We start from the raw sequence: 14,060 nt of genomic DNA on the forward strand, positions 1-14,060 counted from the left end.
TTCTCGCTGCGAGACAACCCTAACCTGCACGTCCTGGTCACGCAGAACATTTTCTTCTTAATTGAGAACTACTTTATTACTCTTTTCTACATAGTTTACTGTATTTGGTCCTAAAAACGTTAACAGCCTCTGCCATTTAACCCAAGTTAAAAGAGGTGGCCCAGAATTAACATTGGGGCCTTTTTGTTTTCTCCATTTTACATAAATTGTGTAATAATCTTTCTCATCTCAAGTTCACTTTTATGCTGATGATACAAATATGTCCGGAGCCGCAAAAAATGAAAAGTCTTGTGTATGCCTTAGAATGAAGGCAAACACATGCTGTATGTATCTATGTTAGTTATAACTTGGGGAAGATTTTTTTTTCATTATGCACTTCGAGAAAAAAGTCGAAATGTCGAGAAAAAAGTCGAAATGTCGAGAAAAAAGTCAAAATTTCGAGAAAAAAGTCAAAATGTCACGATTAATGTTGAAGTACAATCTTGAGAAAAAAGTCAAAATGTCAAGAAAAAAGTCGAAATGTTGAGAAAAAGTCGAAATGTCAAGAAAAAAGTCAAAATGTCGAGAAAAAAGTCAAAATTTAGAGAAAAAAGTCGAAATGTTGAGAAAAAAGTCAAAATGTTGAGGAAATAGTCAAAATTTCATGAAAAAAGTCGAAATGTCGAGGAAAAAAGTCAAAATTTCGAGAAAAAAGTCGAAATGTCGAGATTAAAAAGGAAAGGAAAAAGGAAGAAAAAAAGACAAAAAAAAGAAGAAAAAAAGGAGAAAAAAAAAGAAAAAAAGGAAAAAAAAGGTCAAACATTTTTGAAAAAGCTCCAGGATTTCATCCGGGACCACCTAAAACTTCCGGAAGATATGGCGAACTCCATCACGTTTCACCGCGTCCATCGCCTAGGAGGAAGAAGATCGGAAGCCCAGAGACCCAGACCCATTGTTGCTAAATTCGAACACTATGAACACAAAGAGCAGGTGAGAAGACGGGGGCCACAGCTACGCGGATTGCCGTTCTCCGTGAACGACCAGTTCCCCCGGGAGATCCTGGACCGTCGCCGAGTCCTCTTCCCGGTCCGGAGGAGGCTCATGACGGAGGGAGCTCTTGCTGTCATCACCGTGGACAAGCTGTTCGTGAACGGACAATTGTACCGCGACCCCAACATCACCACCTGGCTCTTCTAAAAAGGATGAGTACAAATGTACTTTCTTCTCCTCTCTTTCTTTCTCACTAACTGGTGATTAGGTTAGATATAGCTACATAAAGACTTGGTGATTAGATTAGATATAGCTACATAAAACATTTTCGGTACATATTAATGTATTAATAATTTTTGCTCTGTTAGTCTCGGTAAGTTATAGGCTCGCACTGGTGATTGCCTTTCTCTTTCTTTTTTTTTCTTTTCTCTATTTTTTTAATTATGTTTAGAATTATCTCCCTCCCCCCCACCTAACTCCCTTTCCCCTTTTTTTTCTTTTTTCCCTCTATGTCCCACCCTGCTCCCCTTTCTGTTTCGGTTTGGTAAACTGGTACAAATACACATATCACACATTTAGAATAACACGGCACACACACATACAACAGCTTCTCATGCAACATTACCACTTACATATAATGTTACTTTCAATGATTGGATTATGGATAAATTAAAGTTTGTCACCTGGAATGTAAACGGAGCCGGGAACAGATTAAAGAGATTAAAACTTCTTAACCAGATACAAACTCTGCAGGCAGACATTGTCCTACTACAAGAAACACTTAGTTAAAGCTTCAGCAGATGCATTGGCCACGGCACATTTTCCGCATGTTTTCTCAGCCTGTTACAACTCCAGACAAAGAGGGGTAGCCATTCTTATTCATAAAATAATACATTTCACTGTAAAGGACACACACATTGACTCAGAGGGTAGATATTTAATTTTAGTCTTGCAAATTCAAAGCTTGAATTCATGTATTTCTAATGTATATGGTCCAAATGTTGATGACTCCTCGTTTTTTCCCTCTTTTTTCACCTCACTTTCTGCTCACCTAGACAACACAGTCATCATCGGAGGAGACCTCAACATGGTTCTGGACCCTGGAGTGGACAGGCTCAGTAATGCAGGCGGACACAGGAGTTGGCAGTCAGCAAGTTTTGTTAAGCAATACATGAATGAGCTGGGTCTTTGCGATACATGGCGCTCTTTACACCCAACCCTTAGGAACTACACTTCTTTCTCAGCTGTTCATCACTCATACTCTAGGTTAGATAATTTTTTAGTCAGTAGCACTCTGATGAGAGATATCTCAGAATCACAAATTCAAGCAATCATTATTAGCGATCACGCACCTGTTTTCTTTCACTCTGGGGAAGAGGGGGAGCGTATCATCCTCCAAAATTTGGAGATTTAATACATCATTGCTCAAAGACCCCGACTTTACTAATTTTTTTAAGAAAGAATGGGATATATTTTTACAAAATAACGACCAGCCGGAAATATCAGCGAGTGTCCTATGGGAAGCAGGAAAAGCAGTAATGCGAGGCAAAATAATTTCCTTTTCCTCAAATAAGAAAAGAAAAGACAACTTAAAAACAAAAGAATTAGAACGCTAGAGGAGGCCTTCCAGACCTCTGCAGACGAACGTATCCTTAACAGAATAAGGAAAACTAAAATAGAATTAAATTAAATAATTGACGCAAAAACGCAGTTTCTAGTACAAAGGCTTCGCCTGGAAAACTTGGCACATGCTAACAGAAAATATTTAGCCAATCAATTAAAAATAAACAAAGAAAAAACAACCACAACATCTATTAAGGACCAGTCAGGGGAAGTTACACATGATCCCTGTTTAATAAATTCAGTCATTAGAGACTTTTACTATAAATTATACTCGTCACAAATTGAACCATCTGATCAATCCATTAATGAGTTTCTTGGAGAAATTAACCTGCCGAAGTTACATCAGGAACAGGTTACGAATTTAGACTCACCGCTCTCAATAGGAGAACTTCATGAAGCTCTTCAACATATGCCCAATAATAAAGCTCCGGGCCCAGATGGTTTCCCAGCTGAATTTTATAAGGAATTCTGGAGCATATTAGCACCAACATTTTATAAAATGATTCTAAATGTTAGGGAGAATAAAAGCTTACCCTTAAATATGAACTCTGCTAATATTAGTCTTTAAATAAAACCGGACAAAGATCCCTTGCTCCCATCGAGCTACCGCCCAATTTCATTGATAAATGTAGACCTTAAAATAATTAGCAAGGCCCTTACTGAACGTCTGAAAAGAGTCACCCCTTCTATTATACATCCGGATCAAACAGGTTTTATTAAAGGTAGACATTCTTCTATTAATATTCGCAGATTATTAAATATTATAGACTATTCGAGTATCAATAAACAGGAAACTACTATTATATCCTTAGACGCGGAAAAAGCATTCGATAAGGTAAATTGTAAGTTTCTATTGGCAACTTTACATAAATTTGGATTTGGCGAATCTTTCATTGACTGGATAAAAATATTATACAGCTCTCCCAAGGCACGTGTAAGGACAAATGATCAAATCTCTACAAGTTTTACCTTGCAAAGAGGCACTAGACAGGGTTGCCCTCTCTCTCCCTCATTATTTGCAATATTTATTGAACCTTTAGCAGCAGCTATTAGACAAAATCAAAATATTAAAGGTATACAATGCAAAATATTAGAGCACAAAATAAGTGTTTATGCGGATGACGTACTCCTCTTCCTCCAGAACTCACGATCTTCACTATCACAGACAATTGCACTTATAGAGGGATTTTCATCTCTGTCTGACTATTCTATTAATTGGTCTAAATCCACTGTTTTGTGTGTTAACTGCAATTTTAGGAATATAACCAATACTCAATTACATTCAGGGAACATTAGATATTTAGGCATAAACATCTCCCCTAGGCTGTCAGAGTTAATAAAATTAAATTATGTTCAGTTTATAAAGAAAATAAATGATCTTTCCAGATGGAGCTCTCTCCCCATTTTCACTCATGGGTAGAATAGCCACCATTAAAATGATGGTTTTACCAAAAGTAAATTATTTTTTCTCAATGATACCATTCAAACCCCCTCTTTCCTGGTTTAATTCGTTGGACTCATATGTATCAAAATTTCTGTGGAAAAATAAAACACCAAGTATTAGTTTAAAGACATTGCAAAAATCCAAAGAATATGGAGGTTTAGAGTTACCTAATTTTCAGTATTACTTCATAGCCAATAAATTACAGTATATTGTAAAATGGTCAAAAGATCATCCTTTAGATAGTCAATGGCTGGACTCAGAGCAAGTGTTTTGCAACGAACTAGAAATCTCAGAGTTACCATTTATTAGTCAAAGTATCAAACATCACGAAAAAGCTCCAGGGAGCCACTAGGGCAGCGCTAAAGAGCCGCATGCGGCTCTGGAGCCGCGGGTTGCCGACCCCTGTTCTAGAGGGTCCAGCATGACTGAATATTGTTTTGTCCCATTTAATTTCAAACTCGAGTACATCACACAAACACAAGGCTTCCTTATGGATCTTTGGAGATACGTACTAGGGCTGGATATCACCAGTTACCTCACAATACTATCACAATATTTTGCCAATGATAATGATAATATTTTGATAAAGCGATTCTACAATAATCTATACATTGCAAGACATTTCATCCACAATTTATCACAATATCTATGTCACTGAAGAAATTCAGAATTTATTGACTGCACTGAATCCACTTCATAATGAATATTTTCTGTCCATGCAAATTAACGGAAGATTATAAAAAACAAAATGAATGCATAAAATACATATTTCAGTGCTCGTATTATGTAAACATAGATGCATATCAGTGATGCTTAACCAGAATCATATGAATCATATGAAAAATAAATATTTCAGTCAGTGCTTTATAATATAATATTGTAACTATATAAGCTAAAGTTACAATACATTTGCATATTTTTTGATATTGTTTATATAATATGAAATAACCACTAACAATATTATTTAAGCCCACATATACAATAAAGTCATGCTGGATTTACAACCTGTCTCAAACATGATTTATTATTTTTTGAAAAACAACCTAACCTCATTACAGCAACTCACATTATCATAGTTCCAGTAAATACCTACAGTTCTTGACTGTAAGTGAGAGTTGGAATGTGAATCTACTGGTTAACAGAATGGCTCACGCTTTGGACCACGTTTCTCTTCACTTATAAATAGGCTAAATGTTTCATGTTATGAATAGTCTGTTTTTGGGATGATCCAGTCCATCTTGCAGAAATAAGGTTCTCATCTCAGACAAAAGTGAGGTTTTGTTCTCTTCAAAAAATGCATTGATCAATCATCTCAACCTCTGGAGGAAAGTGACTGGATCTAGCCTCTTGCTACAAGTATTCAGACTATAAGTTTACTGTAGTTGCACTGGTTAAAGAAGTTAATTGCTTACATTTAGACGGGGCAGCACGGTGGCTTAGTGGTTAGCACTGTTGCCTCACAGCAAGAAGGTCCCCGGTTCGACTCTCAGGCCCAGCAGGACCTTTCTGTGTGGAGTTTGCATGTTCTCCCCCTGCTTGCGTGGGTTTCCTCCGGGTACTCCGGGTACTCCGGGTACTCCGGGTACTCCGGTTTCCTCCCACAGTCCAAAAACATGCATGCTAGGTAAATTGGTGTGAGTGTGTCTGGTTGTTTGTGGGGGACTGCGGGTGGAAACTAGCATTACTGCTAAAACCCGGTGTATTCACACTGCTTAATGTAGTGTGCATTTGTATAGCGCTTTCCAGCTGTGCACTTTACACTGTAGACGTTCACCCATACACACAACTGTTGTCGGAGGAGCTGCCATACAACGGTTCTGGCAACTGGTGTCCAGTGTCTTGCCCAGGACACTTTGGTGGAAACAGGAGGAAGTAGGGCTCAAACCACTGACCTTCAGGTTCATGGCCGAATGCTCTACCAACCGAGCCACCTACCCCATAAAGCTAAACAAGCCTTATATTTTAATGGTCGTCTCTAAATTGAAAGTTAAGTTATCAAGAACCTTAATGTCTCCGTTAGATTATGGTGATATATTCTGTATACAGGTTTGCCAGGGAAATTCATTTACTAAAGACTGTAAATCACTGTACTGTGGAATTTGCTACTGGCCAACACAGACACAATATTTTTTTAGGTAATGAGATAATGAGGTAAGTTCCCCTGTATGGTACGTATCTCCAGATCCACAAGCAAGTCTTGTGTTTGTGTGATGCACTCGAGTTTGAACTTAAATGGGACAAAACAGTATTCAATCATTCTGCACCCTCTAGATGGAACATTTTCCAACATGAACTAAAGATGCCTCATCTCATAACATGAAACATTTTGCTTATTTTTAGGTGAAGAGAAACGTGATCCAAAGCATGAGCCTTTCTGTTAACCAGTAGATTCACATTCCAACTCTCACTTACAGTCAAGAACTGTAGGTAGTGACTGGAACTGTGATAATGTGAGTTGCTGTAATGAGGTTAGGTTGTTTTTCAAAAAATAATAAATCATGTTTGAGACAGGTTGTAAATCCAGCACGACTTTATTGTATAAGTGGCCTTAAATAATATTGTTAGTGTTTATTTCATATTATGTAAACAATATCAGAAAAATATGCAAATGTGTTGTAACATTGTCTTGTATTGTTACAATATAATATTATAATGCACTGACTGAAATGTGTATTTTTCATAAGTAGTGAAATTTGTCAGTTTTCATAAAACTATTTGATTGTGGTTAAGCAACACTGATATGCGTCCATGTTTACATAATACGAGCACTGAAATATGTATTTTCTGCATTCATTCTGTTTTTTATAATCTTCCGTTAATTTGCATGGACAGAAAATATTTTTGTGAAGTGGATTCAGTGCAGTCAATAAATTCTGAATTCTTCTTTTGTTCTTCTGAGATCATGAAATTGACTTTGTTTGACTAATGTGAGGAAACAAATAAACCTACAAGTAAACTTTTAACTACAACCAAATTCAGTTTGGTCATTAAGTTTAGATCCACATAAATGACTATTTATTTTTTCCTTTTTTAAATTGTATTGTGTGTACACGGATGCCTCCTGGTCCAGAAAAAGTAGTCAATTTTACAAGACTTTATTGGCACGTGTTCATTGTGCTGTCAAAAAAGTATAGTGACAAATGAATCAACTGACTGGTAAATTAATAATGTTGTGTAAATAGTGTATATTTAATATGAATAACAGTGGAGAAAGGCAGTTTTCAAAAAATTAAGACTATTATTCACAAGTTGAAAATATTTAGACCTTTGTCAATACTATGTCAGCTGCTGAAGACATTGGTAAAGGGATGACGATCTGGGCTTGTTTTGGAGCCACAGTACATGGGGACCATTATCTGTTGAGCTGAGTTTGCATTCCTCTGTATGCCAAAGTTTTATGGAGTCAAGCGTGAGGCCATTTTTGTGACAGCTGAAGTTTGAAAGACAAGAGAGTTGTTCTTAAACTGCGCTTAACCTTCCTCTTGTTTTAGCTTTATGTTCATATCTCTAATGTTAACGTGTTGGTTTCGACCACAGTTTTAAATCAGCCAAAAATATACCCCTTATAGATGGACTTATCATCCAATTTGTTTCTCAAATCATGGCGATCTTGTTAGACTTCCTTATGCATGGAAGGATCTGTTTCAGTATTATTGGTGTGTCCCCTGACATTTCTTTTTCTAGCAGAGCTCTTGTTTTCACTCTAAAAAATGCTAAACATAATCTAAGGAGAATATTATGAATGAATAAAATGTTTTTATAGTATCTGACTGTTAGTGCCAAATAATAGAACACATCTCTTAAATAAATTTGTTTAATTTATATTTGACTTTAATATAATTAACTATACCAACATCTGAGGTGGGTTTTTTTCCACAACAGTTTTGTCACATGTGATATTGTGCCCTCCTGGTCCAGGAGTCATACTGAGGACCATATGCTTACCTTGATTGAGGAGCCCATTGCAAAAAAAAAAAAAAAAGTGTGATTAAATGCATAGCTCTTCTTTTTTTTATCACTAGCTGCATATTTGCCTGGCCTACTTGGTATGCATTCCTGGAAGGAGCCTTTTCCATGAAAAGGGACAACACGTTCATCTACTCTCACCTCTTGCCCTGGGTTGAACATCAGTGGATTATGATGTTGATGATGAATGGTCATCAACATTTGCAACTAGACATTTGCAGTAGCTGCCATACAAGCCCGGAGGTACTGAGCTCCAACAGATGTCACTCATTTCAGACTTTTAGGTTCCAGCAGGAGCGGGACATCAGACTCACATGCTTCTGTGTCCCCTGGTTGGTACTCTATATTGTCTTCCTCCTCAGTAACCTGCTTTTCCATCTCACTATGCTGCACTAAATCCGCTGCCTCATCTTTAGAGAAAAATATGATCAAAGCCTGACTTAGCTTTAGTTTATTTTGCAGGATGGCGGCAACATTTTAAGAAATGTAGAATAAGCAAAGATTGTTTTACTGAAAAAGTAAACGCTTTAAGAGAACAAATGAATGATACTTGCTAATTACAACAATAACACAAAGCATTGACATTATTTTGCTAAATAAATAGCAAATGTGTGTTTGACAGAAGAGCATGGCCTTGCGGCAGTAGCTCAATTTTAAATAACTTATGAAGGAGGCAATGCTATACTTTTGGAAAATGCAGGTTGAATTGAAGTAAAATCTGGCTTTACAAACTACAAATACCCTTTTACCTCTTGATATGCTACAAAGGGAGTATTGGTTCAGGCATTAGAGAGTTATTAATAGCTGTCTTAAGATAGTTATTAATAATTAATAAAGAAGTTGACTTATCAAAATGAATTATCAAAATAAATCAATTAAAACAGGGCACCACCTGAATTTATCAGGAAATAATAACCAAACAGCAAAATCAGTCTCAAAGTAGCTGTTATCCGTGACAGCTTGTTGCCAGGGGTGGCGTTACAGAATAGCAGTGAAGGAATGAGTCCGAGTACAGACCTTTCAAACCAACAACCGTTACAAATATGTATAAATTAAACACAGACATCTTCTTTTATTCAAATTAATCCGAATTTATTTACACAAGTGTGAAAAGATAAAGAAACAACACTTTGGGATAAATTCCAATGCTTAAACTACATATACAACTAACTAAACTTCTTTTATTCAAATTAATTCAAATTTATTTACACAAGTGTAAAAAAACGTGTGTAATAAATTCACTTAAAGGGGACCTATTATGAAAAACACGTTTTTTACTTGCTTTAACATATATAAAGTGGTCTCCCCTCAGCCTGCCAACTCAGAGAAGGAGGAAAGCAACCAAATTCGGCAGTGTCTGTACAGCCGCCCGGATGAGCCGTCCAATGTGATGTGGCTTCTATGAGCCGTTCAGATTCTGCTCCCTTTCGTTATGTAACCAAAATGCAATTTGCATTGGTTGGCCTCCGATGCGTGAAACCATGCCCACAACTAACTCTGGAAACCATGCCCACAACTAACTCTGGAAACCATGCCCACAACTCTGGAAACCATGCCCACAACTAACTCTGGAAACCATGCCCACAACTAACTCTGGCCGGAACAAAAACAACAACTCTGCCTGCCGGAGCTTCCGCCAGCCTACACCTTTTCGGCAAAAGCAATGTTTATTTTACTTTTTTCATTTTGTCTTGTAAAATAACTTGTACAAGGCTTAAGACTGAAATAAAGACTATTCTATTCTATTCTATTCTATTCTGTCATGCTGCACCCTCTAGACTCTAGAGGGAACATTTTCCAACATGAACTAAAGATGCCTCATCTCATAACATGAAACATTTTGCTTAATTTTAGGTGAAGAGAAACGTGGTCCAAAGCATGAGCCTTTCTGTTAACCAGTAGATTCACATTCCAACTCTCACTTACAGTCAAGAACTGTAGGTATTTACTGGAACTATGATAATGTGAGTTGCTGTAATGAGGTTAGGTTGTTTTTCAAAAAATAATAAATCATGTTTGAGACAGGTTGTAAATCCAGCATGACTTTATTGTATATGTGGGCTTAAATAATATTGTTAGTGGTTATTTCATATTATATAAACAATATCAAAAAATATGCAAATGTATTGTAACTTTAGCTTGTATAGTTACAATGTTATATAATAAAGCACTGACTGAAATATTTATTTTTCATATGCAGTGAAATTTGTCAGTTTTCATGAAACTATTTGATTCTGGTTAAGCATCACTGATACGCATCTATGTTTACATAATACGAGCACTGAAATATGTATTTTATGCATTCATTTAGTTTTTTATAATCTTCCGTTAATTTGCATGGACAGAAAATATTTTTTGTGAAGTGGATTCAGTGCAGTCAATAAATTCTGAATTTCTTCAGTGACATAGATATTGTGATATATTGTGGATGAAATGTCTTGCAATCTATAGATTATTGTAGAATCGCTTTATCAAGATATTATCATTATCATTGGCAAAATATTGCGATAGTATTGTGAGGTAACTGGTGATATCCAGCCCTAGTACGTATCTCCAAAGATCCATAAGGAAGCCTTGTGTTTGTGTGATGTACTCGAGTTTGAAATTAAATGGGACAAAACAATATTCAGTCATGCTGGACCCTCTAGATCAGGGGTCGGCAACCCGCGGCTCCAGAGCCGCATGCGGCTCTTTAGCGCCGCCCTAGTGGCTCCCTGGAGCTTTTTCAAAAAAAATTTTTTTTTTCCTTTTTTTCTTCTTTTTTTCCTTTTTTTCTTCTTTTTTTTGTCTTTTTTTCTTCCTTTTTCCTTTCCTGTTTAATCTCGACATTTCAACTTTATTCTCGAAATTTTTACTTTTTGTCGACATTTCGACTTTTTTCATGAAATTTTGACTATTTCCTCAACATTTTGACTTTTTTCTCAACATTTCGACTTTTTTCTCTAAATTTTGACTTTTTTCTCTAAATTTTGACTTTTTTCTTGACATTTCGACTTTTTCTCAACATTTCGACTTTTTTCTTGACATTTCGACTTTTTTCTCAAGATTGTACTTCAACATTAATCGTGAAATTTTGACTTTTTTCTCGAAATTTTGACTTTTTTCTCTCGACATTTTGACTTTTTTCTCGACATTTCGACTTTTTTCTCGAAGTGCATAATGAAAAAAAAATCTTCCCCCAGTTATAACTAACATAGATTTTTGCGGCTCCGGACATATTTGTTTTTTGTTTTTTTTGGTCCAATATGGCTCTTTCAACATTTTGGGTTGCCGACCCCTGCTCTAGATGGAACATTTTCCAACATGAACTAAAGATGCCTCATATCATAACATGAAACATTTAGCCTATTTATAAGAGAAAAGAGAAACGTGGTCCAAAGCGTGAGCCATTCTGTTAACCAGTAGATTCACATTCCAACTCTCACTTAGAGTCGTGAACTGTAGGTAGTGACTGGAACTATGATATTGTGTGTTGGTGAAATAAACTTATGTTCTCTGTGAGGTGGCCGGACTTTCCTTCGGAGAAAGAAGTTTTGCCCCTTGGGAGGGACTCGGAGTTGAGACAATGCTCCTCCAAAATGAGAGGACCTGTTGAGGTGATTCAAAAAAACCTACCCGAATGACAAAATATTTTCTGAAAGAAACTTAAGATAACATTTTAGAGCTTTAATGGGCAAATTTTGTGAAGAGGAAATACATTCCACGTTGTGAAAAAGAACCTCAATAGGTTTTAATACCAGTAATGGGTGTCAGACATAAAAATCGTATCTGTAATCTTTGTTTGTTTTTTTTAACCCCTGGAATGAATGACTGTACAAAAAAAAGAACAAAATGTTATGTAATTGCACCTTTATGCAAATCAGGAGAAGTAGGTGGGGCGTTGTGATTATAAAAAGCCAGATGTTCAAGCAAACTCATCGTTCTCCTGGCAGCTCCAGTTGGTGAGTCCCTTTGAAAACGTATTATTCTTTTAAACCTCCTTTTCACGATTTAAATTTCTTCCTTCTTAAACAGTTACAGAAGAAACGTGGGACACCTTCCTCATCTGCAGTCATGATCAAACTGGTAATACAAAGTTCTGGTGTTTTTTATTTTCAATTTCAGACAGAAATATCAGAATTCTGAAATATTTGTAGAAACATAGCTGTAAAGCATGGCATATTCTGTCATTAAATTCTATTTTTTTTCCATAGCTGAGTCTTGCTGTTGTAGCAGTGCTGGTTTTTGGTAGGTTCATTTCTGTAACTCAGTTTCAAAAACGTATCTTGTGACATACGCAAACATTGAAACACATTTTTCTGATGATTTTTACAGATTCAGTCGAATCAACTAAGAAATATGGTGAGACCCTTTTACTTTATATGACATTAGTCACGCAGAAGGTGCAGTTGGTGTGACAGAACTTTGCTGAAACGTGTCAGTAAATTAAGGCTTTTACACTTCCTGTGACAGGTATAAAACTAATATTCCTGTCAGTCTTTTACAATCCAAGTTAAACCATTCAGTGTTTAATTTTGTACATAAAGGTAAACTTGTTTTTTTTTTTAATGTCATTCCACACTCATATACAAGCAGATCCCACTTTGTATTTCCTTTAGTGCCACGCCCACGGCCTTTGCGGCCTCGAATGTGCTGGACTAACTGGTACGATCGAGACAATCCTAGCGGAACAGGTGACTGGGAGACCTTGACACGCCTGAGACATGAAAACCCCAAAAAAATCTGCTCAAAGCCTCAGAGAATCCAAGCCGTTACCACTGACACACTGACTCCAGCCCATGCAACTGGCGAGAGATTTCTTATGTAAGTGTTTGGAGAAAACTTTTTTTTAATGATGTACTCTATCCAGTCATTGTGTTTCTTTTTTAAATATTGTTCAATTTCATTCTTCAGCTACAGTCCAACGGGGGGACTTGTTTGCCGGAATCGGGACCAGCGATCTCGCTTCTGCAGGGACTACAAAGTTCGCTTTCTTTGCCCCTGTATTCGCCATTTCCCTATCCCTATCGACATGCTTGAGCATGTCCGAGAAATTAAAAAAGTATAATTTGAATATGTAACAGACAATTTATTTCTTTTTTCTTTTTTTTATCTGCCTTGTAAAACTAATTTAGACAAACAAAGCTGGAAATGATATGTGTATAGTTGAGTCTGCACATGGTTTTTACTCATACATACAATTAGAATTTTATACATTTTAATATCTCATATGATGAGAAACATTGTTTCCCTAAGTATAACTGGTTATTGTAAAACATTATTGTTCTTAATAAATACACTGAACTAGTTTACAAGGCTCCTAAACTTTTACAAAGTAGTACCTGTTAACCCTCCCTGAACAGCTTGTAATGCTGGTTTTGATCTTTGATATTACTCTTCACAGGCTAGGTTTGACTTTTGCCTTGTTTTGGTCTTGATTGTTTTTTCTTTTTGCGGTCTGGACAAATGAAGCTCTTTCATGTTGAGCAGCAAGTCGAGCTCCAGCATCACAGTGAACCACTCTTGGGAGAGAGATTTATTGTGTTTTTGTTGGTTTTTCTATTATTCTTTTTTTGTTCTTCTAGGATCATGAAATCGACTTTGTTTGACTAATGTGAGGAAACAAATAAACCTACAAATAAACTTTTAACTACAACCAAATCCAGTTTGGTCATTACGTTTATATCCACATAAATGACTATTTATTTTTTTCATTTTTTTAATGTTATTGTGTGTACACGGATGCCTCCCGGTCTGGAAAAAATAGTCAATTTTACAAGACTTTATTGGCATGTGTTCATTGTAAAGAAATAATGTGGTGGGCTCCAACAGATGTCACTCATTTCAGACTTGTAGGTTCCAGCAGGAGCGGGACATCAGACTCACATGCTTCTGTGTCCCCTGGTTGGTACTCTATATTGCCTTCCTCCTCAGAAACCTGCTTTTCCATCTCACTATGCTGCTCTGAGTCTTCTGCCTCATCTTTAGAGAAAAATATAATCCAAAGCCTGACTTAGTGGAAATCGTATCATTTTCGCATGCAGCAAATTGAAGACGTGTGCTCTGGAAGTCACCAGCT

General features: G+C 36.5%; 1 protein-coding gene across 1 annotated transcript; it reads left to right on the top strand.

The window, feature by feature from the left end:
- The first annotated feature begins 11,946 nt into the window (after positions 1–11,946).
- Positions 11,947–13,642, top strand: LOC133418509 (cartilage intermediate layer protein 2-like). Its single transcript, XM_061707233.1, has 5 exons — positions 11,947–12,067; positions 12,196–12,229; positions 12,317–12,343; positions 12,601–12,805; positions 12,896–13,642. Exons 1-5 carry the CDS (start codon positions 12,056–12,058, stop codon positions 13,047–13,049), a joined length of 432 nt encoding a protein of 143 aa, XP_061563217.1. The 5' UTR covers positions 11,947–12,055; the 3' UTR covers positions 13,050–13,642.
- The last annotated feature ends 418 nt before the right edge of the window (positions 13,643–14,060 follow it).

Source organism: Cololabis saira, chromosome 18 (genome assembly GCF_033807715.1).
Source record: "Cololabis saira isolate AMF1-May2022 chromosome 18, fColSai1.1, whole genome shotgun sequence".
Lineage (NCBI taxonomy): Eukaryota > Metazoa > Chordata > Actinopteri > Beloniformes > Belonidae > Cololabis > Cololabis saira.